We start from the raw sequence: 26617 nt of genomic DNA, 5'->3' as shown, positions 1-26617 counted from the left end.
GCTTCCCCCCCACCCCCCGCTTTAAAACATCTCTTTAAGGATCAAAAAGGAAAAAACAAACAAACAAACAAAAAATGTTTTAAACTCAATTAAGGTGCAGTTTGGCTAAAAAACCTAGGAGAGATGAGGATAACGCTGGGTAAGCGACCCCTGTCCGAATTCAGATTAGCACCCTGAAACAGTGAACTGCCCCATATCCAGCCGGCCACCAAATCTGGACCGGCGGCCACCAAACCTGGGCCACCTCAGCGTAGGGACCTCGGCCGGGCTTGGGGACAGTCACCTATTCGCGAGGTGGCCAGCAGGCGCCACTCTGCTCCCAAGCAGCGCTAGGAGCATTGATCTAGCAGCTAAAACTGGGCTCTTTAAGGCAATTTAGAAGTTGCAGATAATCCACACAAAGAAAAAAGAAAAAAAAAAAGTAAGATAAGGTAGAACAGCATCTCCGTATCTGCAGGGATCCCAGCCGAGACTAACGCGGGCTGGAAAGGTGAAAAAAAAAAAACCAAAAAACAACCACACATCGCTGCAGGAATGAACTGCCCTTGGCACATCAGGAAAGGGAAACCCTCTCCGGGAGCCAGGGCTGGGAGCCACCAGCGGCTTCAGCCACATGAAAGCAGGAAGCAAATCCCAGGTAGTCTGCCAAGATCAGACAGAGATGTGATCACGTAAAAGGGTAAAAATGAGGGGGGGGGGAGGGAGTGACCTTAAAATCACACTGATAAATGTAAAAACGGGTTTCTCTGTTGGTTTTTTTAAAAAAAAAAAAAAAAAAAAAAAGAAAAAGGTAAACCAAAATAAAATGATCTTTAAAAATAATCTCTCTAATGTTGCCTTGTGTGGTCTGGTCCTTCATGGGTATGGTCCGTCAGTATCTAGAAGAGAAGGGAGGGGACAGTGAGGCCGTGGATGCTTGGGGGGACAGCCCCCATCTGTAGAGGGGTCACCGAAGCCCCCCTCCCCGGGAGCTGATGCTGTCCCAGCACAAGGAGATGCCCCCAACAGCACCCACTGGGTGGGGAGACGGCGGCTCCCTGCCCCGGCCGGCACTGACCTGTAGTAATTGGGTTTGAAAGGCCCGTTTTTATTGAGTCCCAGGTATTTCGCCTGATCGTCCGTCAGTTCTGTCAGGTGGGCGTCAAACGAAGGCAGATGCAAGCTGGCGACGTACTCGTCTGGGAAGAGGGAGAGGAAAGAGGGGATCATGGGGTGCACGTCCCCCGCTACACTGCCAGGGAGATGATGTACGGACTCATCGTATGGCACAAAAAGGGCCAGGGCACCACGCTGGGTCTGGCCGGGCAGACTTTGCCATCTAAGCACCATGGATTCACCATCACTTAAGCCCATGGCCGAGCTGAGCCCACGCCCTGGTGCTGAGCAGGGCTGGATGTGCACCAAAAGGCACAGGGGTTGCATGAAAAGCCTCAGAACAAGAAGTCTGCAGGATAAGAAACGCTTGCCAGCCTGCAGAAAATAAAGGAAAATAAATCTAACAACCTCCAAGTGTTTTAAGGTTGCTGCCTCTGACGGCTTCCCCGAACTCGTCCTCTCCCTCAAAGTTTTGTCCAGCCCAGGTTTGTTTCTCCTTACATCCAAAACTGCTGGCCCACAGCAGCCCGGGGGATAGAATCACAGAATCATTGAGGTTGGAAAAGACCTCTAAGATGATCGAGCCCAACCCTCAACCCAACACCCCCATGCCCACTACACCATGTCCCCAAGCGCCTCATCTACACCTCTTTTAAATACCCCCAGGGATGGGGACTCCACCACTTCCCTGGGCAGCCTGTTCCAAGGCCTGACCGCTCTTTCAGTACAGAAATTTCTCCTAATGTCCAGTCTAAACCTCCCCTGGCGCAACTTGGGGCCATTTCCTCTCGTCCTATCGCTGTTACTTGGGAGAGGAGACCAACCCCCACCTCACTACAACCTCCTTTCAGGTAGTTGTAGAGCGCGATGAGGTCTCCCCTCAGCCTCCTCTTCTCCAGGCTGAACACCCCCAGTTCCCTCAGCCGCTCCCCATCAGACTTGTGCTCCAGGCCCTTCACCAGCTTCGTTGCCCTCCTCTGGACACGCTCCAGCACCTCCATGTCCTTCTTGTCGTGAGGGGCCCAGAACTGAACACAGGATTCGAGGTGCGGCCTCACCAGTGCCCAGTACAGGGGCACGATCACCTCCCTGCTCCTGCTGGCCACACCAGTTCTGATACAGGCCAGGATGCCGTTGGCCTCCTTGGCCACCTGGGCACACGGCCGGCTCACGTTCAGCCGCTGTCGACCAGCACCCCAGGTCCTTTTCCTCCGGGCAGCTTTCCAGCCGCTCCTCCCCAAGCCTGCAGCTGGGGTTGGTGTGACCCACGTGCAGGACCCGATAAGTCAGCCTGGGTTCCCTCCACTCACCCATCTTCTTCGGCAGCAGGTACACGTCCTGTTTGTAACGGCCCTCGGGAGCGTTGTAGAGCTCAATCAGAGCCAGAGCCTGCAGAGATCAGAGGGGACAGCCCGGGGACAGTCAGGGACGGCCACCAAGCTGGGCAGCGCTGAACACCCACAACGGCACAAAGCTCTCGGCGGCAGAGATAAGGGTCTGGGAGCCTGAGGGAGGGGGCAACCATTTCCAAAATGCCTCGAAGGAAAGGCTTCAATCTAAGCGTACATCCCTCTCTGGGTCTCCATAATCCCACCGCCACTGGGGGAGGACCAGAGAGATCCGAGATTAGATGCCACCCAGCTTGTTTGCAGCATCTGGGCTTAACGCCCTGGGGAAAACCAGAACACGAGGATGGAGGAGTGGGGAGCAGCTCTAATTCTCTTAAAGCGTACGGCTGCTGCGTCACGCGGAAATGAAGGGATTGCTTGTTTTAAGCTGGCGGCATCGCTCTAAAAACCACAGCCACTCCTTCAGCAGAAATAAAATTGCATCTCCCCTGAATGCCGGTTCACACAGCTGAGAGCCAGGTCCAAAACACAGCCCCGGTCCCCCCCGGTTTGGACCGACAAGTGTGAGGATAAGGAAACTCCCCACCCTTAGCGTGGCTGTCCTCCCCCACCATCGCAGTCCCCAGCCATCACTCCCCTCCGGCTTTCCAGCCCCAGTGGGTTTCTTCCATCGCTCACCCACCAAGGCCCGCACCGGGCCAGCCAGCACCGACTGCAGATCTCGGAGCAGAGCCAAATTTAATCATCGTTTTCTTTGGAAAGGCAGGGACACGACAAACAGTGCAAGACACAAGCCGTGTCCGCCCAGCTGAGCCGGCACTGATGCTGGGGAGCATTTTAACCATTGACCTCCAGATCCCCAAAACTCACGCCGGGGGGGGGTTTGTGCTGTAGGAATCAAAGAGTCCAAAGACAAAACAAAGCCTTGCTTTGAGGTAAGCTTAAACCCGTGCTAGGGGAGCTCTCCAGTGGCTTACAGCACAGCAGGGGCTCTGCCGTGAAGCCTGGCTCATTTAAAAGCTCTCTCCCAGCTGTAACCAAAGCAGTAAGTTCACGCCATCATTAACTGCATCCTGGCCAAGAGGTGGTGGCAACGGTATTCCCTGGCACCGGTGTCATTCCAAGGACCCATCCAACTGCGTGTTCCCAGCTTCTTCCAAACCGTCCCCACCCCGAGGCTCACGCAAGGCCCCAGAGCATCCCCCACCCCTCGCGCCCCGGCCCTGCCGCGTACGGACCTGAGTGGTGGCTGTGATGGAGAGAACGAAGGTGGGAACCGTGGAGCAGCTCAGGTTGAGAAGACGGCCCTAGGAGACAGCAGGAGGAGTTTGCAGAGAGCTGAACTTGCCCTCAAAGCCAAACCGAATCGAGTCTCAAGATAACATTCACCTCTACCCCCTCCCTGGGGCAGGGGGCAACCACAGCCCAGTGATTCAAGGGCCACCTATGTGACCAGAGCATTCAAACTCTGCCTTAGTTTCCACCCTAACCCTTCGCTTTAAGGCAGGGAAATTCTGTGGTCCCTAGAAAGAGCCAGTCCCTCCTACTGCCAGGAGAGCTCAAGTGGGAAGAGGAGACACCCAGCCAGTTTGCTGCATGGGAAACCCTGCCAAAGCCAGAAGCAGACGGCGTTTGGTTGATAGGGATGGCTCCCGTCTCGAAAGAACGGAGCCAGATGGCACCTCTGTGGCTGCGTGTGGTACACGATACCTCCCCTGCCTCAAGAGGAAAAAAAAAAGAGACCCTTTCTTGAGCTCTGAACCTCCCCCTAGCACCTTTCCACCTGGTTAAATCTCCGTTACAAACTCTGGCACGCAGCGATTTCCTGACAGAGGCTCAAAGCGACGTTGCGGCACAGCTCTCAGCGCACCTCGGCCAGCAGCACCACCCGCTTCCCATCCGGCCAGATGACGTGGTCCACTTGGGAGCGGACCCGCTCCCAGGTCAGCTCCGGGGTCCGGAGGCTGGTCTGCAAGAGCAGGAGGAAGAGGCTGGAGTCATCGCAGGAGGAAGAGGCTGGAGTCATCGCAGGAGGACGGTGGGGCGGACGCAGCCGGCGAGGCCGCGGGCAGACTCACCACATCGATCTCGGTGTTGGAGTGGCCCATGTTGCACACGATGCAGCTGTTCTTCATCCGATCCAGGTGTTCTCTGGTCACGACGTTCTTGTTTCCTGCGGGCACAGAGGGCACAGATGAACCCAAGGCACTGGAAATACAAACCTTCTGATTTCTCCTTCCCTGCATTTCAGTCAGAGAAGCTCTGCTTGGGGCAACATCAGATGAACTTCCACCAGGACGAGAGCCCTCCTGGCTGTGACAACAGAGAAACACATGGGATGAGGGCTGATCTTTGGTCTTATGAACTAACCAGCCTCTAGGGGACCCCAAAATACCTCTGGGGACACATGGCTGTGACATCCCTCCTCCTCCCAGGGGCTGAGGAGGACTGTGGCCAAATAGCAGACTGGGGGGTAGGAGGAAAAGCTCTTGCCAGAGCACAGCTATTGCTCTCGTAAAATTAGCAGCACATGGCAGCGAAGCGTCCTCCATCCCCAGCTCCCCCAGAGCCCTTGTGACACCCGCTTGGGAACGACTGCTCCTTCTCAGCCTGCTCAAAGGCTCACCCACGACCTTCTCCATCCCTACCTGTGCAGGTGATGACGACATCCACCTGACGGATTACTTCACTCAGCTTCACCACCCGAAATCCGTCCATGCTGGCAAAAAAGGGGGAGAGGGACCATGATGAGGAGGAGAAGCCTGTTCCCTCTCTGCCCCAGGCCAGGAGAGATCTCAGCGCTGTATTGCTGCAGCAGCTCCAAATTGCTCAGCCAGGCTATCCTTCCACACCCCCAGGGATGCCAGAGGCGAGAGGAAGGGCTGTGCGAAGGATGCGGCATCAAACCCGCTCTCACAAATGTTGGAGGAGCCGGGGGACGTGTGGAGCATTCAGCCAGCCCTGCGTGAACCCTCGAGCAGCCTTCCCAAGCCAGCTGGTGCCCACCGCCTGGTACCCCCCAGCCCTGAAAGCTGCCCCAGCCCTTCCCCATCACAACCCAACACGATATATATTCTCTGAGATGAGAGCCACAGATCCTCCTGGCTCTGTTTCAGCCTCTGTCAGGGTTTAAAGGAGGCCAGAGAGCAGAGGAAGAGATGGTCACAAGCAGCGTGTAACGTCTTACCAAGCTTGGAGAGCGCAGATGGGGTCGATCTCCGTGACGTAGACGATGGCTCCCAGGGCTTTCAGAGCGGCGCAGCATCCCTTGCCCACCTGCCGGGGCAAAGCATCAGCGTGAAGCTGAACACGGGACGCGCCGAGTGCTACAATCCCTTCCCTAAAACAGCCCCAGCACGTCCCAGGCTGGGAGATGCTCATCCCGGCCATCTGTCTGATGCCAGGAGCAGCTCAGCGATGTACCTGGCGAGTGGCACTTCTGCTGCGAGCCCAGCTCCCCTTCCAAGGCCACCAGCCCTCCAGCACGGCCACCAGCTGGCAGGAGCTTTCCAAAACCAACAGCCACAGCCTTCACAGCCCCCAGCGTCGCAGGAGCCCTTCTGAGCTCTCCTCCAAGAGGAGATTAAAGCCGGGCTGGATGAGCACGCACTTCCCCCACTTGCCTTTAAGCCAAAGGGTTTCTTTGGCATTCGGAGCTGTCCTGCACTGATCGGGGGACAGATCCTCCATCCCACGCTCCCCCCATCAGCGTGGGGGAGAGCAGAGCTCCTATAACAGCATCTCTGACTCTATCCCTCTCCTCACTACAAAATTAAACTGAAGTCCAGCTCTCCACGCCACTTCCCCACGCTAACACCCGGCTAATCCGCACGTACCCACGCTCAGCCCCGTTTCCTGACCAGCAAAATGCTGCCGGGTAAGAAACATCTCCAGAGACAGCCTCACTTATCACCCAGCTCCAACCTCAGGTCTACTGAAAACAGCCAGGCAGGGCAAACTGGGACTCCAATCCACATGCAAAGGGGAAAACAGTGAGGGTGGAAGGACTCCCTTGTTTTGAAGAAGTCCAGTAAAACTCAGGACAGGCCCTGGAGACTACAACTCCCAGCACAACTGATGGCTGGAGAATCAGACGCCACCCCGGAGCGCCTGGGCGAGAGCCAGCGCAGCCTCTTGGTTGAGCAGAGCTGGGCTCCACTGGTGTCTAAATAAATTAGTAAGAGTGTTCCTGCCGGGAAGAGCATTTGCAGCTACTGCCAGGCCCTTCGCAGCGCGGGAAGATAAACACCCACGCAGACAGCGCACAGATGGAGGGAAGGTGTCAGCTCCCGGCTCCGTGCTCTTCCAGGGCAGAATCATTTACAAGTTTGTGATACGATTCCCCTCTGCCAGAACGTTATCCACCGGCGAGATGCATCCTGCCCCTCCGCCTCCTCTGTCACAGGCTCGGTGACAGCCGGGCTGGATGCTGAACTCAGTCCAGGGACAGCAGATGGGAGCACCCATGGGTAGTTATAATTCAGGCCAGCGTTCCCAGCAACTGTCATATTTGCAGCCCAGCTAATCTGCAGGCAAACTGGGAAATCTGATGCTTGTTCTGCAGCCTCCCAGCAGGTTCTAGCAAGATTTCCCTGGTAATCGCTCACCAGGTTTGATCTACTCCTATATCAAGGGCACGTGGTCTTTGCACAGGGAAGAAGCAGGATGCTGAGCTCAGGGGAAGGATGGCTCGGGGGAGGCTGACTCACAGCTCCGCCGACTGCCGCTTACGAAACTCACCTCCCCATAGCCACAAACCACCACTTGCTTCCCTCCAAACATCACATCCGTGGTCCTCTTCAGGCTGGGGGACAGAGAGAGACCTGTGTTGGGATTAGTCAAGCGCACACCGCTGACGGCACGGGGCAGCGCTCCGCTGCGACAGCCCCCAAAACCAGGTCCTGCAAGCACACAGCAAGGGCAAAGCAGCAAAGAGCCCGATCTCTGCTCAAGAGGAGCCGGAGCCAAATCCACCGATGTGAGAGCGACAGTGGGGATGGGGAGAAGGGTTGGACTTACCCGTCCAGGATAGATTCCCGACAGCAATATAGGTTATCAAATTTCTGTTTGGTGACGGAGTCGTTCACGTTCATGGCTGGGACACAGAGCTTCCCGGCCTTGGAGAGCTGGTACAGCCTGGAAGAGGACAGAGGCAGGTCAGAGCAGAGAGCAGCAACCCAGCAGATCTCCAGATCAGCCTTCCCAAACCTCCTACCTGTGCACACCAGTCACGCTCTCCTCCACAATCCCTCGGATCTTCTTGAATACGTTGGGGTATTTCTTATAAACCCAATGGGTCAGGTCCCCACCGTCATCCAGGATCTAGAGAACAGGGAAGGAAGAACATGGAGCAGTCAGGCCTTCCACTGGGAAAAGCACTCGCTGGGGACAGGACGGGGAAAAAGAGATGGAGAGCATCTTCAGGCACTGCTGGAGGGCTCTTTGGGTAGAGGCCTGGGGGCCGGGACTCCTGGGTTCACCTAGGTGCCAGCAACTCGGGGTCTCCTCCAAAACATGGAGGATTTCTTACCCCTTGTGTGGAGCTGATGGATCCTAACAGGGTTTTCTGCCCCCGCTCTTGCTCTGCAGCCTGGAAATGTGACCACAGGCAGCACTAACTAAACAGGCTGAGATCAGAAGGATGCCACAACATTCACGCTCTGAAAGCAAACGGTCGAGAGGAAAGGCTGAGGGAGTTGTCACAGCCCACTGATGCTATCGCATCATTAGTGATCACGGACCATGCACCATGGCAGTGAGAGGCATCATCTGCTTTCAGCAAGGGAAAGATCCCTTGCAGAGACCGCTTTCTCTTTGGGAGAGTGGATGGGATCTGTGTCGAGAGAGGAGCGGTTGGCACAGCTCCCGTAGAGCTGACCCTGGGGGGAAAGACGCCCCGTGACTTCTCGACTCACTGGCAGCTCCGGCAGGAGATGCTCCCGTGCCGTTGGGCTGTACCAGCTCAGGACGCTGTCTCTCTCTGCAGCTCCCACAACGCCCACGGTGGCCTCCAACCCAGCGCCAGCTGCCGTTCTCCAGGACCCCCACCTTAACGGGGGTTCAGAGGCCTTTGCAACGCCAGCAGATGCCCAGGCAGCCCCAGCAGGCTCCCAGGAACAGCCCCAGGGAGGGAAGGGTGAGGAGCACCCAGTGACCACTCCACGGAGGAAGAGGAAGGGCTGGAAGAAGGCTCATTACCATGTTGGCCTGCCAGCCATCTATGTTAACACAGCGGTCAATGCACCACCAGAAGTCATCCTCCGACTCCCCCTTCCAGGCAAACACGGCAACACCTAGAAGAAGAGGAGCACCCTTGGCATCTGCTGAGTTTGGCAGAGCTCTCTCCTGCTTGGCCAACTCAGGAAAGCCACAGAGAGGAGGGCCAAGGGGCCAGGCAGAGATCAAACCGCAGCCCACAAGAGGATGAGACCTGTTTATCCCTCCCTAACAGATATCTGGTCCAAACCATTCCTTAAACCGGCTGGCTGGGACAAGACTACAGAGCCAGGAGGGGCTGGAAGGGCTCTGCGTCCCTAGGCTCAGCTGTACTCACCAGCTTCTGCCAAGGCAGCCGCCACTTCGTTCTGGGTGGAATAGATGTTACAGGCAGACCAGCGGCACTGCGCTCCCAACGCGCACAGCGTCTCGATCAGCACCTGCAAGACAGCGGGGTGAGCGGCAGGCCCGGGGAAGCGGTGATGGGCACAAGGAGGCCAGCACGGCACAGAGCCCCAAGCACAGCCTTGTGCAACGAGCAGCAAGGAACCGATCAGAGATCGACTCCGGCAAAGATTGCCCTGGGGAAATGCGGGCGGCAGAACGCCTCCAAGGTGTTTCTAGAAAAGTGAAGGTGCCTCCTCCAATTGCCCAAGGCTGGGAAACTTAAGAGGCTTTCTTCCCCAGGGAAAAAAAAATGGTCTCTCTTACCCCAGATGCCCCAAATAAGCAGCCACTCACCGCAGTCTGGGCTGTAATGTGGGTACAGCCCACAATTTTAGCTCCAGCCAAAGGCTTCTCCCCTTGAGCTCGTTTCCTGAGTGAAATCAGAGCAGACATGTCTGCAAAAGGAACAGGGGGGTTTTAGTGACGGCTTAGTCCAGAGAGGCCCCCCTCTGCCAGACCTGCTCTCCTTTCTGGGGTCTCCCAGGCTACATCCAGCCTCACGTAGTCGTTACACAGCCGGGGAGAAAACTCCTCATCCCTGGCCAGGCAGGTCCATCCAAAATGAGACCAAAACACCAATGTCATTTGTCACCTGACCACGTAACAAGAAAGGTCTGGGGCAGGCACTACCCAAGGAAGGCACCTGATGTGCCCCTGCTAAGGACAGTCACCAGCCCTGCAGCAGAACAGCATCGAGGAGAAGCACCTAAAGAAGATGAAAACAGTGCTGCCACATCTCAGAAGAGCTGCTCTAAATATCCCTGGATTATCTTCCCCTTCTAAGGCTTTGGCAGCGTGTGTGTAACAGGAGCCCGAAAGCAAAGTTACCCAATCACCCCACTGGAAACGGTAACTCAGCTTCCCCCAAGCCCCAGGGGAAGGGGTTGGGACTGTCAGTTTTCATGTCTCCGAAGGCGTTGCAAGATCCTTGCCCATTGAGGTTTCTCATCCAAAGCCACCAGAACATTAAACCCTGCTGTCATTAGAAATGGATGCCACACCTCGTTAACGTTTGCCGTCACGTCTAGCTCTTCCCTACATAATCTGTTTATTCGGGGGGAGGGAGAAAGACAGGGTATCCGAGGCTGTAGCATGAGTTGTGAGAATTGCCATGGCTCAGCTCCTGGTCTCCAGGGAGCACGGCACCCGGCCACAAGCCCCACGAACTCCACGCTCCACTTTTACCTTGTTCAGCGATCTCAATCTCCCGGCGCCCAAACTCTGCCTGCTTGATGTTCTTCACGCAGAAATTGCTGCTGCCTTTGGAGTTGGTTTGTTGTTTCTCTCGGGGGGACACCTCGTCATCAGAGCTGTCCGTGTAGGAGGCAGCTAAAGCCAGGAGAGGAATGCATGTTACCCCAGGTCTAAGGAGTCCGGGGACCTCCTACTCTTCAGGTTTCTGCTCTGTTTTGCTTCCCAGCTTTCACACAAGCACTCATGGTTCAAACTACAAATCTCCTAAGGAAAGCCAACGTCCAGAAAGAATTTTGCACTCTTGCTCCCTAAAACAACCCAGAACTAACTGGGTTATCAACTGGTAATCAATGCCTGAGCTTCAGGAACTCCCAGAATTATCCCCTCCACGTCCGAGTACAACACAGCAGCACGGAGCATCCTAACATGCGGCGTGAGCAGCGCGTTCACAGCGGCACCAACGCCGGATTTGGGAGAGGACCAGGCATGGACAAAGAGCCCAGCACCTACCGGAGCTGTAGCTGTCGGTGGAAGACTGCGAGATGGAGCGGGACAAGGACCGACGGCCCGTCTTGGTTGGGAACTTGGTGAACTCCTGCATGTCATCTGCAAACTGGATTTGCTGAGAAGTGCAAAGGAAGAGAAGCGCTAAATCAGCAGGTGCTCCTCACGGCACATCATCTTTCCAGGCTATACGGCCCCGTGGCTCCCTTCAGTCCACCTTGACTGCTGTAATCGCAGAAATGAGCATCGCCAGATGCATCAAGGAACAGATCTGTGGCTACAGATGCCAAAAATCGAATCCCCCTCTTCTGCCTGATCATCTCTGTCACCAGAAGGCTAAAGCAGATTTTATGCCTAGCACCTGAAGATAAAAAAAAAAAAAAAGCAGCACCCAGCGAGGCTTGAAACATCCCCTTTAGCCCATCCCTGGCTCCCTGAGGCTCCTCCAAGAAAGTCGGACTGCTTGTACAACACAAATCTCGTGCAGCTCTCCAGACAAGCCCTGTCCAGGCAGAGCCCCTGCTCCAACCCCAACCGGTCCCGACTGATGTCTGCCCAAAAGTGCAGCAGCAGGAAAGCTGAGGTGGTCCCAGCAGAAACTCAGATTCCTGGTGCTTCCAGGCTCTTCCCCAGGAGCGGAGCATCCCGCAGGTTAAAAATATGGCGCATCCTTCCAAAATCAACACTAAAAGCAGGGGGAAAAAAAAACTCAGCAAGAGAGAACATTTCAACAAAAAGTAGTTGACATTGCATTGCCTTTCAGTCTCCTCTGCATTACAGATATTTCCATTGTAAGAAAAGCTGAAAGCAGCCACCCCTCCTTCCTCTCTTGGCCAGAGGCAACTCAAGGCTCCGGCACCTACCACCGGCTCATCAAATTCAAGTGTGTTGGGCCAAAAGGAGGGGAAAAATAGCCCCAAACTGCTCAGCTGCTGCACTCATCCCCTGTGACCAGTCAGCAAAAAGCCTTATTGCTGCTTCTCCGCGAGAGAAAGACAACGGAGATGAAAGGGAATTAGGAAAAGCGCCAGCAAATCCAGCCTAATGTCCCCCTCCCCGGCACGCTGCCACGCAGGAGACCCTGACAAAGAGCCCCAGCGCGGCCTCTTCCCTCTGATCACGACGCTGCAGGATTTAATTTTGCCACTTAAGAGGGATGAGATGTCATCGCAGGGAGTGGGATTAACAAAGCATCCCCACAGACCCAGGAGACCTCGAGAAGAGTCCTGAAGAAATCAAGTCGATGGAAAGGGACAGGCCACAGTGGCCTCAAGGAGGGGTTTTCCATGCCACAACGATCCCAAAAGCTCCCCGAAAGCTTTGATGCGGGAAACAGCCTTCAAGGGGAGAAGAATGAAACTATTTAATTGAGACGATCCATCCCAGAAAGGAGGAATCTGCATAGTCTGGGTCTGGGGTGGCAGCAGCACTAGCACGGCTATTTGGGCTGTAAAATGGAGCCACGGTTCCTGGAGAAACCCAGCTCACGAGCCAAAAGCATCTCAGGAGGGGAAACAGGGACATGAAACCCACTGCTCAGTCCAAGGGAGGACATGTGGGGTGATACGGGGTGATGGAGGTGACTCCAGCATCCCCTCCAGGAACAGATTAGCACCAGATCAAGTCCAAGATCACACCCAGGCAAGCATCCCAGGCATTTTTGTGGGTGCTGCTGCTGCTAAAAGGTTTTTAGCCAACTCCTCCATACTGGATACATTACAGCCTGGTGTCTGCTTCCCAGACCAGACTTCCCAGCAGACGCCATGCAATTCTGATGCAAATTGCGTGAATTTGCATTAGTGGAAGGAACGGGGAATGCTAAATGGATTTTTCAGGTTCGGTTTTGCAACTGTTTTAGGTCATTTGGTGCAGAGGGAGGAACTGGAGGGCATCATAACCTACAGCGCTGCTGGGAGAGCTGGTACCAAGAGATAAGAGGTGCAGAAGCACTTCTAGTGAGCAACACCAGGCAGGTAACAGCAGTGTCCTCGGGGCACGGGGCCGGAGCTGGCAGGCACAGTTGTTTCCCAACCAAGGAATGATATTGCTGGAATTTGTTCAAGGTCTTTTGCTTGGATCAATCTTCCCCGGACAGCCTGAGAAAGGTTTGTGCCACCTCCATGCTGGCTTATTGCTCATGGGCATTTCCAGGGTGGTGGAGGGGAGGAAAGATCAGCGATTTTAGAACAGCGAGATTTCCACCCCTTCGCACCCACCTCTTCCTCTGGCGGCTCATCAAACCAGAGGGTGTAAACATGCCCCATAAAACAGCTGCTGGCATTAAAACAGCTTAAAGTGTTAGCGGAGGAATTTTCTCCATCTCAGGAAAAGGTTTCCAGGGAAGAGGTGAATCCAGGAGGGGAAAAAAACAGATAACCCAGGCTTTGCTGCTGCCCAGGGCGCAGGTGGGTGTCTGTCCTTGCTTCCAGCACCCAGGACATGGGAACCCTGGGCCAGGGCACTTCCCTGCAGTGAAACTGTGCTGCCTGGATGGTCTCGTGGAGCAAAGCTCCTTTGGGATGCGATGGGAAGGAGAGGGTGGGGATGGGGGGCTGCTGCGCTCCCCAGCTCCATGCCATCCCCACACCACCAAGACAACCAAGATCTACCAGACACCATCGTCCCCTTGGGGGGACCGGCCGTGGGTGTTGAGCCAGCTCCAAGGCACGGTCCCACTTTTTAGGAGAAACAGCAGTTCTAGAAATGGGGGGTTTGAATTCAAGGGAGGGGAAAAAAAAAAAAATCACCGCTAAAGAAACCAAGTGCTGAATTAACCACAGTAATCCCCACCATGGCTTTACCAGAGCTCATCTGAACTCCGCAGCTTAGCAAAATCTGCCCTGTCTAAAATTATCATCCAACATTGCAAGCAGCTTCCAAATCGAATGAATCGTTCGCACATCAAACCCCCCCGCCCAGCAAATTAACGCAGCGTCCGGCAACCAGCTGAGAGGAAGATGAGGGAGGACGGCGGGTGCCACGGTCAGGCAAAGCGACCGAACCGACTGGCAACGGGCACGAGCATCGGCCGCATTACCTTCTACGTGCCGGGCTCTCTAGCTGCATTAAGGCGACGGAGAAAATCTCATAATCCCTCAGCTTGTCATGGGAATTTGAATGAACGGCATCCCCGGCCGGGGGCTGCGGATGAGTCGGCTGGGTCTGACTGAAGCCGGGCTGGCTGCAGAGACAGGGGGACCGGGATCGGGATTGTCCGGCTGCGGAGGAGCACGATCGCGAATCACATCCCAAACTTCATCCTGCTTTTCCAATCGGGTGGAGCACAAGGGTTTAAGAGCAAGGAAAAATATTTTTTCATCCCAGCAATTCATGACCAAGGAGGCAAAACAACACAGCACCGATTTCTCTTCACAGAAACCGAGCCCGGGTGTTTTCTAGCATCGCTACCCCCTTACAGGGGGAGGTAGGGCTGGGGTCCTGCTGGAGCCCTGTGCCAAATGAGCAGCTCCTTGCTTGGTACAGCAGGGGTTTTTTGGGTGATGCCCTGTAGGAAAACACCAGGATCCGACATTTCCTGCCAAGTTTTCGCAAAGCGACGCCGAGCGCTGCCTGCTCCCAGTCACACCGGCCAAACCAGAAGTACATTTTCTCCCCTTGCGAAACCTGGCACGACCGTGCCCATTCCCACACAGATCCGACCCTTCCCAACAACGGCCACTCGCCTTCGGCTCAAACCACCCCTCCAGGCGCTGGGTCTGGCCAGGCAGGAGGTGAGGGAGCATCGTCCTTGCTGATACAGCACCGCATCCCAAAAAGGGTCAAAAGAGGTGCCAGGGACCCCCGGGCCCTCCCAAGGCAAACACCGGCCACCTTGTTTGGCTGCATTGCCCGCTGCATCCCAAAACCACTGTGAAGCTAAAAAATCAGCTTCAACGAGCCTCTCCCTACGTTATAAGGTACCTGCCCACGTGTGGGCACATTGGCCGGGCAGTCCCAAACCCAGCAGCACACGTGCCCCCAGCACATACAGCCTCGTTTGTTTAATTATTACAACATAGGAAGGGCAGATTCCAGATCTGCTACCGTCTAAAGGAACCGGCAGCTCGTGACTGCTGGGTGTGCCATCCTCGATGGTTTATTCTGCGTTTTTCCCCAGCAGTCAGGCTAGAGAGCGGCTTTTTGAGCTTACTGAGTAAAAGAAGTTTCCCCCCCACGGCCTCTGAGCTGCAGAGGACTTTGTAAATCCATCCGGATTCACCTCGGACACGTCCCTCTCACACAAGATGATCCCGCTTTTAATTTTAAAATTCTTTCCATCCCCAGAACGGCTCCAGAGAGGACGCTCGAGCTCCTTTGCTGTGCTACGCACCTCCGATTGCATCCCGCGCAGCCTCGGGGGACAGCGGCGGAGCAGGTTGCGGGAGGAGGAGGATTTGGAAAGCATCCACCAACTCACAGCCATCCCCGGGGCCGCACGCTGACCCCGTTCACCGAGGCGCAGGCTCCACGGAGAAAAGGACACGTGCCAGGGAGCAACTCTAGGCTCCCATCTTACCATCACCAGGTTTGCCTTAGCAACCTTTTTTTTTTTTTTATTATTATTATTTTTCATTAGGGACAACGTGAGTGATGTGAAAGTGGTGTAAAAAAAGTCCCCTTACAGGCACTTCTGTCCTGGAGTAACCGGGGGGGTACAAGAGCAGGCTCTGCACATCACCCAAGACGAGAAGGAAGCAGTCAGCCCCCTAAAACCCCCCAGCCTCCGAAGTTTCCTCCACCACATCCGCGGACGCGATGACACAGCGCAGTCGCCCAGGGAGAAACAGCGAAATCGGAGCAGAGCACGTTCTCGCAGCAACGCAACCGCCTGGAAAGCAAGAAAGTCTCTGTAACCCACTTCTGCCCTCCCAGGAGAAAGCCTGAAAGGATCCAGGGTCCTGGGACCTCTCCTTTGACTGCAGAAAGCCAGCAGCAGAGATCAGGACTACTCAGGGCAACCAATTCCCCTTATTTAACCTCCTCTCCCCCACAAAAACTCGCCGGCAGAGGCTGGGAGGGCACTGGTTGCCCACGCTAAGGCAGCCCTGACGTGACCCGTCTTATAAGTTCATCATTTCTTTGTCATTCCTGGAAATTCAGTCAGACTAGAAATGCTTTACAGCTCAAATCAGTATTCACCCTCTACACCAGCCCCCCTTGCACGTGAGATGTGATCAGCAGCTTGTACCAGGGTTGAGTTTTGCAGACCTGAAGATGGGCACCTTCAAACGCTGAAGAAAGACCCTTTCCCCAGCACTCTTCCCTCCCGGGAAGCCACGACCGGTTTCTCAGGAGCCGGGTCCTGCCGCACTGATGAGTTCAGGCATTTCTAAAGCACAAGTTGTTTTAATCCACTTATTTGCAGAAGTGAGTCGTCATGTTCAGTCAACGCAGCAGTGAGGGAGGGAAGAGGCACCCCAGGGGCTGAGGTCTCTTCAGCCACGCATCAGCGGAAGAAAAAAGTAAAATAAAATAACCAGCGTGAGGCTTTTCTTCTATTCTAGGTCAAAAAGAAGAGCCGAGCAGCAGGTTTGCTTGTGCCACCTCCCCAGAGAGGGGACAGCATTCTTCCAGGCTCTGCTCCTGCAGCCACTCGGGTTCCAGAGGGGACCCCACGCTTCCTGACCAGGAGAAGAGAGCTCCTAGACGGCACCCACAGCCTCCTGCCACATTTGCCCCCCGCCTCGGGATGAGGGGCTGAAGCCACCCCAAGCCCGCTCGCCGCAGGTTCCCAGTGTCCCCGTGCTGGCCCCCGGGGCTGGCGACAGTCCCGCCGTGACCAGGGGAACCGGCAAGCGTGGCCATGCCAGGGCGTTTGGTTTGTTTAGAGGATTTGGCTGCCGCTGTCCTCAGATCCCCTCTGCCCTGCTTCCAGGCCGGGACAGCCAAGCCCCTGTTCCCACAGCCTTCCGCAGGACAGCGTCTAGACGAGGGACAGGGAACCCGCCGCAGCCCCCAGCCCTCCGGCACGCGGCGGGGGACACAGTTCCTGCTCCACAACCCAACAGGACACGTGAATTTTTGGGGTGGAAATCAGCAAGGCAGACATGGGTGTTTTGAAGGTTCCTCTCCTGTGAGGTTACCCAGCCCTGGAGGGGTATTTCTGGACCACAGCATTCCATAAGGATTGAAGGAAAGGAAAAATCAGGTGCTCGGAGCAGAGGGAGGGGGGCATTGGGATCAGTAAGGCTCCCACCCTGACCACTCACCGTCCTCACCCCCAAACCACTGGCCAGGAGAGGTTTTTGAGGTGGATTTGGCTACGTGATTCATAAACCACCCCATTTTACCACCTCCAAGCTCTGGCCAAGCGAGCCAGCGCCCACCAAGATGACAAGCGGCCGCAGGAATTCACACGAGGCTGCGGCCAAGCTCACGGGACAACCACATTTCCAACTCAAACCAGCTCAGCAGCAAAAGATACCCCAGCCAGAGCACGAGGCCGGGTGTGGGCAGGGGGGGGGTTGCATTAGCAATGCCCACGGCTTCAGCCCCACCGTACCGCGGGAATGCTGGAGGAGCGGGTCGGCAGCGGGGCTCAGCAGGCATCTTCTGATCCTCCCCACCCACTGCAGAGCACCAAGGGCCTTGGGGAGAGCTAGAAGTGGCGCAGCCCCAGCTAGAGAAGTTATATGGAGGAACGGGACCTGCTTCTGCTCCAGGTGTGGCCTTTGCAACAGGAGGACTTTCTCCTGATGGTTCCCCCTACCCAAACCTTTAGAAGAAACCTCAGAGTGCTTCGTTCGGACAACACAGCTGGGAAGAGCTGCCCGAGGGCATTGCTCTGCTTTGTGGACCAAAGCACGATCAGTGTTGAATTCAGTGTCGCTTGGATCTGTACCTCTAGCTCCCAGAGGGTTCACAGGGCAGGTTTTTCTCCCCGGAGAGGCAGAGACCTGCCTGATACTCTCCCCACCAACTCCCCGAGCAGGAACCGCAGCCAGATCTCTACCTGGAAACCTTTACCCTGTTCCCAACAAGGAAATAAAGAGCACTGAGGTCCTGGCAAAGTAAACCGGCCAAGCCCTGATACCAGCCTCCATCCTTTGCTGGCAGAGAAGGGCTGGTTGGGTAAAGCACTAGGGGGAAAAAAAAAAAAAACCAAACACAAAACAAAACACCAATGAGCTTCCGTGAGTACAAGAGGAGAATTAAGGACTTCCACAGAAATCCCAAAGCTCGGCAGAGAAGAAGAAATACCAGGAAAGAAATGAGCCCATTCCAAAGGTGAACAGGCTGGAAACCACCCCAAGATTTCAGTCATCATGGGAATCACTGTAAATGCTAGTTAAAGGAAAAATAAACAGATTAAATAAAATAAATGTGATTTTGAGTGCCCAGCTGTTAAATAGTAACTGGGAATAACTACTGCCTTACAAACACCTTGAGGTCAAAGGTGCACTGCCTCCAGCAAGAGCGGAGGGAAGGCTCCCCACCAGCAGATAAGGCTGTCTTGGACTAAGGCTGGAGTCCTTGGACTCCAGGAATTGAGGCAAAGGCTTGCTCCCAGCTTTAAGGCAGAGGGAGATCTCCTTCACAGCAGGAACAGCAAAAGTCCAACACCCGGGATCCCTAAGGGCAGTGAACTCCCATCGCGTTTCACAGGTTAACCCTACGAACCCAGCACAGCTACGCGGACAGGCAAACGTCGCTTCCCGCAGCACAAAAAGCAATCGGTTTAAAGACATTTCAGACCTATGGATTCATCTGCGGTGCCCACCCAGCCGCGCGCCCGTGTTTGGGCACACCAAGTGTTTGGGCAATAGGATAATTGGTATTAATTGGAGTTACCTTGCTGGGAGCATTGCACGGACGGGACTGTGGGTTAAATCATTTGCAGCAGCTTGTGGGGCAAACCGAGGACTAACGGCCTCCAACGGGCCGGCTGAATGCTTCAGAGCTGGAAGCCCATGGAAATGTGTTTGTGTGTCACAGCTGATAGGGAATCATCTTTAATTAGCATCAATTTTTAAATTAATTTGAAAACTCCTCTACAACCACAGCTGTACAAGACCAAGGGAACACTCCGAAGTGCCGTCAGAGGGCTCGTTCAGTTCCACCGCATGGGCCTGAAGAGAGGGTTAGCCACAAAAAAAACCAAATTGAAAACCCCAAATAATACTAAAGCAGCCCCTGTGTTTAGGGGAGGAATCAGTCCAGCACCCCCATCACAGTGCATGCCCCACCTGCCTCCTTTTCCCCCCCAGAACCCACTTGCAGAATCACAGCACTTCAGACCTCTTTTGGTCTTTCAAGAGACCAAACACCACCCAGGCGAGGCTCCAGCGACTCTCAGCTACCCTTAAAAGACCCTCCATCCCTATGCCACGGCTCTGAGGGAAAATGCCCGGCAGGATCAGCATCAAAACAGGAGCAGCCAGTTTACTACACATCCCAGAGAGTCAGCGAATACAGCTGTGCAATCGGAAAATTGGAGAGAGACCCTCCCCGCGTTTCCAGCCCTGGCTGATCCCCCCCAGGCCCCTCACAAGTGCATCACCCAGAGCTGCCCATTTCTCATCCACCAGCATACTCTATCTTCAGCCCTGGAAAAGACTTTGCTTTTGATGCATCTGCTTAGAGGCAAGGAAGGAAAGAAACCCCCAGCTTCAGCTTAGGGTCTTTGCTGCTCAGGTCTCAGAGGAATCATTACCGGGATGGACAAACGTCATCCTCCTGCTCGTGTCGGAGCAAAGCTGACCCCTTCCTGCAGACAGGGTTGATTCAGTTAAGCCCCTTTCTTTTAAAGGGGGCAGGAGGGATAAGAAGTGACGTCCTTGTGGGGATGGCGAGCTCGGAGAATATTTGGAGAAGGGGTTGGTTAACGTAGGGAGACACAGGCTGCAAGAGGCTGACAGCTCCAAGGTCAACAGGGATCGGCCAGATGTTCTCGCTCCAAAACATGGCCAGGTTGGATGCAAGCCTCTCCCCACGGTGCAAGAATGTGCGATATTCAGGGCTCCCTGCGGGGAGGCAAAAGGAGGAGAGACAGAAAACAGCAGACACAGGTTGAACCTCACCCCAGGCCATCTAGAAGGAGGAAACCAAAACATGAATTTCGGCAAGGCAAAGCCCCGAGGAACCTCCTTTCCAGGCTGCCTGCCTTCTCTCTCCCCGCAAGAGGCTGGAAGGAGCTATTCCCTACGCCCACACCTTGTAGATAAACCTTGTAGACAACCCCCACCCAAATCACGGCTCCTGAATTAAGGCGGCTCCTCTGCCAGGCACGAACGGGTCCTGCCAGCGAACTCCAGGTCCGCAGGAGGCAGCCAAGGGGAAGCTGTACCCACCTCCGAGGACCGCGGGAGACTCACCCGAATTACAATGCAGCCTGTTTGACAAGCTGGAACATCATGTCCTCGGCCACCTAAGTTCTTTGGCTGTCACCAATCTGAAGTAAACAGATTCTGCAGCAGCAATAAGCTCGTTACCAAGGCCACCGTATTGATCCCAAAGTGTAATTAAAATTCACAGTTCAAGCAGCCCAATGCGACAGGGCAACCGGGGCAGCCTCCTAAAGGCATGAATAGCCCCAGTTTCCGCATCCCGCTTTCTCGGAGGCAAGGAGCCCGCGGGCCACGATCGGCTGCTCAAAAAAACACCCCAAGTGGCAGCTTTCCCTTTGGACCATCAACCAAGATGCCCCAGAGCACCGGTTCCCCGTGCCGTGCCCTGCCGAGGGTTAACCACACCGGGGAAGCGTGCCAAGACGATGCTTAGTCCGAGGTTAGAGAGGTATGGTGCAGACCAGGTTCAGGCATTGCTGATGGCCAAATCCCCAGGGCTTTGATAAGGGGTTCCAACGTACCCTGCTGAGATGGCAACAAGATGTTCCTCCTTGGTGGGACTCCCTGACCCTCCTACAGCAGCCCCCGTTGATCCAACCCACGGCCCCATTGAGAAAGAGCGGGGTCAGGCTCTGCAGAAGTGTTAGCACAAGGTTCTTTGCACCCGCGGCTCCACGGGGCCAGCGGCGGGCCCTGGGACAGTCACCTCAAACGTCACCACCATCTGCTGAGTGAAGGTGAGTCAGCGTCCCCAGATAAGCAGCCCTGATCAAAGGACTCAGCAGGAAACGCAACAAGCCCTCTGCAAACGCGAACGTCGCCCGCAGGAAACTCCTGATGATAAAAGACACGGCCAGGCACGAGCAAATCTCTTCAGCTGAGTGCTGCTGTGAGCAGGCGAGTCCCACACCTTCCCCTGCTCAAACCCCTGGGACGAGGCACTCGCCAGCTCCTCGGAGGAACAACACGGACAGGATCCTCACCTGCAAAGCCCCGCATCAAACCAGTTGGTTATCCGAAAGGATCAGCTCCAACCTGGCCTTGAAGAGCTGGTTTCCAGAGCAAAAAAATCCCAGCCTCAACCTCTAGCAGGGAGCACAGGAACAGGCTCCAACATTTGCATGGGCTGGAAAGCAGGGTGAAAACTGTTCAGGTCCCAAAGAAAGTATTGTGGTAGGCTGGTCCCTCGCAGAAGATAATCTCACATTTTGGGAAAGGCCTAAAGAAAACACGGCGCTTCTGCCGCCAGCAGACTTCCCGTACTCCAGACCTGGCTGCTCACGTGGGAAGGAGGCTCCCACCAAGCACAGCGGGGCTCGCGGGAGAACCAGCGCTGCTCGGATGGGTGGCCCCCGACGCCCACACCAGTAAAAGATGACAAGAGGTGCTTCTGAAGACTGGGGAGAATGAATATCCAACTCTTCTCCCATCTCCAAAGGCCAGACATCAGAGTGGAAACCCAGCCTACCTCACAGGATTGCAGGAGGAGGAGAACGGAGAAGGAAAAGCCACTCGCCCTAGCACATCGTTTTGAAGATGGCTTGCGTCCGTCAGACCCCGAAAATCTCCCTTCTTCCTGCTCTCCAGTTCAATAACTTAATTAAGCATCTTCTGGCCTTGCAGTAGCGCTGGGTCACAAGGACGAGCCTCCCCTCTGGACAGCAATGAGACCCTCCAAAAAGCCAAAGTGATGAGAAAGACCCAAGAGCGACTTATAACAGAAATAATTACGATTCTATCTGCTCCCAGCCCCCAGTAAATCATCTCCGCTCAAAATACCCTCGTGGTTTGCTCTCACCATGGGTCAGGGTATGACCAGCTCAGCCTGTGACCATCTAACCACAGCAACGAGTTCACTTATTAGGGTTTTCCCCGCACCCCAAGGAAGGCCAGACCCATCCCAGGCGGTCCATACAGAGTAGGATGAGCCTTTCAACTCATCCCAGCCCAGGCACCTCGTTATGAGAAGGAAAAATTGCAGGGAGAGGAGAACGAGAAAGCAAAAGAACAGAGGATTTGAGCAAGGAAGCAAAGACAGTCGAGCGTACGGCACCTGGCTAAACAACCAGGAGAGGAGGTGGTGGCCACTGCCCTGGACAAGCACACAAAGGCGGAGGAGGATTTATGAGCAGCCAGTCTAAGGGATGAAATTAAAGAAAGAGGAAAAACGAGCGACTCCTGGAGCTCTGTCAGTACAAGCAAGGACAGTCTCATCCCCCTGACAGACTGAAGGGGAAGGTGGTTTATTAGCATCCGGCCTGGCAGAGCTGCAGGGACCCGAGATGACTCGGGACTGAGAAAAATGGGGCAGAAAACCCGGCTCTGGGAAGGGGCTGTGTGCGGGGCAGGGAAGCAGCAGACTGCAGCAAGGTCAGACACTGCTCAGGCAGCAGGAGAGCGGCTCTGCAGGCAACAGCAAAAAGCAGCAGCAGAAACGATGCTCCAGAGAAGGCGTCCAGTCCTCCCCAGGAGACAGCAGCTCCCCACGGGCTCCGTCCCCCTCTCCCCAGCCTTCCCCTGCTCCCATCTCCGGCCACCCCCGTGCCAGCCCGCGCGCGGCTCCGACTCGCTACCACTGCAAAGCTGCAGCGCTGTGCATTAGCATTCCCCGCCGCACAGCCTCAGCGGGATCCCTCCGGCGCCGGCATCCGCAGGGGCACAGCACCAACCCAAACACACCGGCCGCGGGCTCGCCGCCTTCTTGGGGCACGGGGGTGCTGCGTAGCCCACCTCCCCAAAAGCAAATTCGAAGCTTTAGCCCATTTCACGCTCCAGGCGTGCCGCATGAGTAAGCAGATCTGTCTGCAGAGCGTCCGTCTGTCTGTCTGCCGGCACCCAGGCGGGAAGGAGCCCACCGGACGGCGATCGCCACACGACAAGGATGCAACGCGGATCGGGTGAAGTGACAGCACTTGCCAAGCCCCCCTGCATTGCCACCCATCTCTAAGCACGGCGATGTGTCCTGCCCGGCTCAAGGGCACCCACAGCTCGGCTCGGCCGGGAGTTTAAGGCTCTGCCGACCGGCTGACGTGGATTCAGAAAGCAACTGCTGTGAAGGGCACCTACGGTCCCCAGGGAGGCAGAAGAGCAGATGCCCAGACGCAGTGGTGATGGCACAGAGGGATCTGGAAGAGCACAACCTGCGCCCTTGAGCTCTCCCTTCATCCCCGCACTCGTCTTCACTTAACCTGGGCAAGACGCAAGCCTCAGTGTTTCCAAACCGCCCCCAGCAACATCAAGGCACACGCTGGAGAAAGTAGAAAGCTCAGCATCGCTCACCTCTGCCTTTAAACCTCTCCACGCCAAAGAACCGCCTCACTCTGACCAAAGCTGGTGTTATTTTGCTGACAGCCCAATTTCCCATAAACTGCAGCGAAAAAGGAGCTTCGGCAGAGCCAGGCAACGCCAGCTCTTGGGGGAAAACCGCCCCATTTCTGCAGAACGGCTACAGCTCCGTTCACCTCGACTGCATCGGCTCCTACTTAAATCCAGAGTTGATTGTATTTAATCTCTTAATCTCTTACCTCCTGCTGTTTCACTTTTTCACCTTAAACAAACCACTGACAAGAGAGGAAACAAAGACGTCAGCGATCCCCCAGGCTGGCTGCGCAGCTCGGGCTTGCTCCGGGTGCCCCCCCACACGGCCTGCCAACGCCAAGGAGGACGCCGACTTCTTCACAGCGCCCACGGGGCCGACGTGCCTCCAGCTACGTCCGAGATGCTCCCCCAGGTCCGAGCTGGGCACGGGACGCCGGCGGGCTCACGCCGCCTCTTCCGCTGCACACTGGTGCTTTTCCCCCGAGCACCAGCACAAGTTAAGGCTCCTCTCTGAAAAGCTATTCAGCGGCAGGTCACACGGAGGAGACCGAGCCTGCACTAAGCTTGGCCACATTCCCACCCTCCCCGTCTCCAAACGCTTTATGCAAACTGTATCGGTAAAGTTCAAGGAGCCTAAAAACCCAGGGAGGGAGCTGCACACCACGATTTCTCCCTACCTCAGTGCTGGTAAATCATCTCTCTCAAGCATCTTCTTTGCTGGCCTCTGGCCACGCTGAGAGCTCCGGGGGCACAAGAGTCACTTCAACTTGCATTGAAACAGAAAGGCGTTTTAATGGTTTAATTGCAATCCTGCTTCAGAGGCGTCTGAGCTGGGGGCACTCAACATCTTATCTCAGGAGGGCAATTCTCCCTTCCTCGTCCTTTTATCCTTCTGCCAACGCCTCCGCTATTACCGAGCGCTATTCGCAGTAACTAGCCAGGCAAGGAAAACAGTGGCCCCAAAGCATTTTGTTCCTTGACCTCAGCTGCAATCGCGTGCTCCCCAAGATCTCGCTGGCTGCTGATGTTATCAGCCTCAAATGTCGTGTGTCGCTCTGGGCGCCTTTAATATCATCGCCCAGCCAGGAAAGGCTGCAGCAGCCGCCGAGTCTGACTGTGGCTCCTCGTGCTGTGCAACAAACCTGTGCGTACAGCAGCAAATTCAAGGTGATACAACATCCCATACCCCCCGAGACACAAGCAAACTTTGCCTCTGAGGATGCTGGATCAATTCCCCCCTACGCATACACCCCATTTCTTTTTTTACGATGCTTATTTTGGCCCCATAGGATACTTCAGGGTTAGTAGTTTGCTCTCCCCCCTGAGATCAGGCGGCTGCGGCCTCGCACTGTTAGCTCCCCAGCTTTGAGAAAGACGACGGTAATGAAAAGGTAAAAACAATCCCTGAGTTTGAGCTGTGCTGAGCCACCACTGGAAGAGGCAGATCCCAGCTCCGCATTCCTCTGCTCCTTCCTCCAGGCTATGTCCACAGCCCGGACAAACAGGGCCAGGGCGCAGGGAGAGCCTCCAGACCCCTGGTCCCCAGCAGCAGCCGTAAGCCTGGACGAGGAAAGATGCCTCAAACACAACCGCCTGACAGCAGCCCCTCCACGAGGGTCGGACGCTCCCCTAATCCCACCGCTGGCCGGAGCGGGCAAGAGAGACGTTCCCCCAGAGAAGGAAGACGTTTGCATTCACTGCGACTGCTTTGCCTTTGCTTCCAGCGTGGAGGCAGGCGGCTGCAGCCCCGGGGGGAACACAACGTTCACCACAGCGGGGACCTCCGGCCGCAGCTGCGTGGATCCATGCAGTGCTCGGAGCACAAATCCGCCTCGCTGGCGGGACCAGGACTTCAGCGGCACGTTACCGAGCCCAGCAGGTCCGCACCGAGCCAGGAGCACAGGTCTCCGCACGCTCGCTCATCTAAAAGCCGGTTACCAGAGTTAGTGGAGGTCCTGCACCCTGCTATGGCGGCACTCGCCCACCTGCGGTGCCACCCGTACACCCCTTATGGGGTTACGCAAGCAGGGCCCGCACCGCGGGCAGTGGGGAGCGGCACCGGGAGATCTCAGGAGCTCCTGCGAGAAGGCCTTCAAGGATGGAAGGGTAAAGAGGTGACTCGGGAGAGCGCAGCGCCGGGGGCTGCTCTGGCAGCCTCTTCCCCAAGCCCAAACGTGCTCCCACCAACAGACCCCCTGCCCCAAAAAGAGTTCAACGCTCCGAATTTCCTCCTGCCGCCCTTCAGAGTGCCCTACGGCAGGATCTCCAGGTCACTGCTGCCAGCTCGTCCTATTTAACGGGTGCCCCTCCTCTGTCCCCACCGCAGAGCGTCGTCACCCCCGCGGTCCCAACACCCAGGGTCCCCAGACCCGCTCCCCCAACCTTACCTGCCTGTCCCCTCGCCCGGGGTCACCCTGTCCCCCGGGCACCCCCATACCACAGCCAAGCCCCCCAACTCTGCTCCCCAGCTTCCTCCCCCCCAGAGCTGGCCCAGGCCTGGCCCCAGCCCCCGTGAACCGGGCCACGTCTGTGCCCTGCTGGTACCAGCCCCCCCTCCGCCCCAGCCGGGCCAGGGCTGTACCCCAGTACAGACCCCTCTCTCCCCAGTACCCAGTCCCTCCCCATTTCACCCCAAACTGGGCCAGCATCCCCCATCGGGCACCTCCGCCCCCGACGCTTGGTACCAGCCGCCCCCAGACCGCGCCAGCTCCCTCTCGCCGGTACCAGTCCCCTCCGAGCCCGGTACCGATTTCCCTCTCCTCCACTGAACGGGGACAGCCCCCCCCTTCCCAGTCACGCCCCGCACCGGACCAGTTCCCGCTTTCCCCGCATCCCCCACCCGCTTCCCAGAGCCGGGCCAGCCCCCCCTCCCCGAACCGGGGGCAGCTCCCCCCGAACCGGGCCGGCCCCCGCCGGTGCCGGTACCTTCTTGGGGGCCTTGGTGACGGTAGCCATGAAGGAGTACTTCTCGGCGTCCTCCACCTCCTTGGCCTGCTTCACCTCCTCGCCGCCGGCGGGCTCCGGCACCGACATCCTGAGGAGCGGGCCGCGGCCGCCCGCGGTACCGGGCAGGGCGGGGCACGGCGGGAGCGCTCCGGTTCGGCTCGGCTTAGCCCGGTACAGGGAGGGGGGGGCCCGGCCGGTCCCGCGGCGGAGGCTCCGGTGCCGCCGGCTCGCAGCGCGCTGCGGCGGGGACTGCGGCCGCCG

General features: G+C 56.3%; 1 protein-coding gene across 6 annotated transcripts; it reads right to left on the bottom strand.

Annotated features, from left to right (window-relative positions):
• Nucleotides 1-791: 791 nt before the first annotated feature.
• AHCYL1 (adenosylhomocysteinase like 1) lies at nucleotides 792-26617 on the bottom strand. Of its 6 annotated transcripts, none has more exons than XM_075174026.1 (18): nucleotides 26336-26416; nucleotides 13843-14065; nucleotides 10812-10923; nucleotides 10293-10436; nucleotides 9402-9502; nucleotides 8998-9100; nucleotides 8643-8737; nucleotides 7660-7766; nucleotides 7464-7580; nucleotides 7185-7248; nucleotides 5632-5720; nucleotides 5093-5163; nucleotides 4523-4617; nucleotides 4315-4413; nucleotides 3683-3751; nucleotides 2406-2484; nucleotides 1058-1178; nucleotides 792-878 (listed from the first exon to the last, which is right to left on the bottom strand). In XM_075174026.1, the coding sequence occupies exons 3-18, from the start codon at nucleotides 10900-10902 to the stop codon at nucleotides 872-874; spliced, it is 1452 nt and encodes a 483-aa protein (XP_075030127.1). In that variant the 5' UTR covers nucleotides 10903-10923; nucleotides 13843-14065; nucleotides 26336-26416; the 3' UTR covers nucleotides 792-871. The 6 variants fall into 6 exon arrangements, 4 of the variants coding, with proteins under 4 accessions (XP_075030127.1, XP_075030126.1, XP_075030125.1 ...); XM_075174025.1 differs by having other exon boundaries at nucleotides 13843-14068; nucleotides 26336-26390; XR_012677299.1 differs by lacking the exon at nucleotides 13843-14065 and having other exon boundaries at nucleotides 4315-4435; nucleotides 26336-26529.

This window comes from Calonectris borealis, chromosome 26, assembly GCF_964195595.1.
Source record: "Calonectris borealis chromosome 26, bCalBor7.hap1.2, whole genome shotgun sequence".
NCBI lineage: Eukaryota > Metazoa > Chordata > Aves > Procellariiformes > Procellariidae > Calonectris > Calonectris borealis.
Note: the sequence above shows the minus strand (reverse complement) of the source record. Positions and strands in the feature narration are given on the sequence as shown.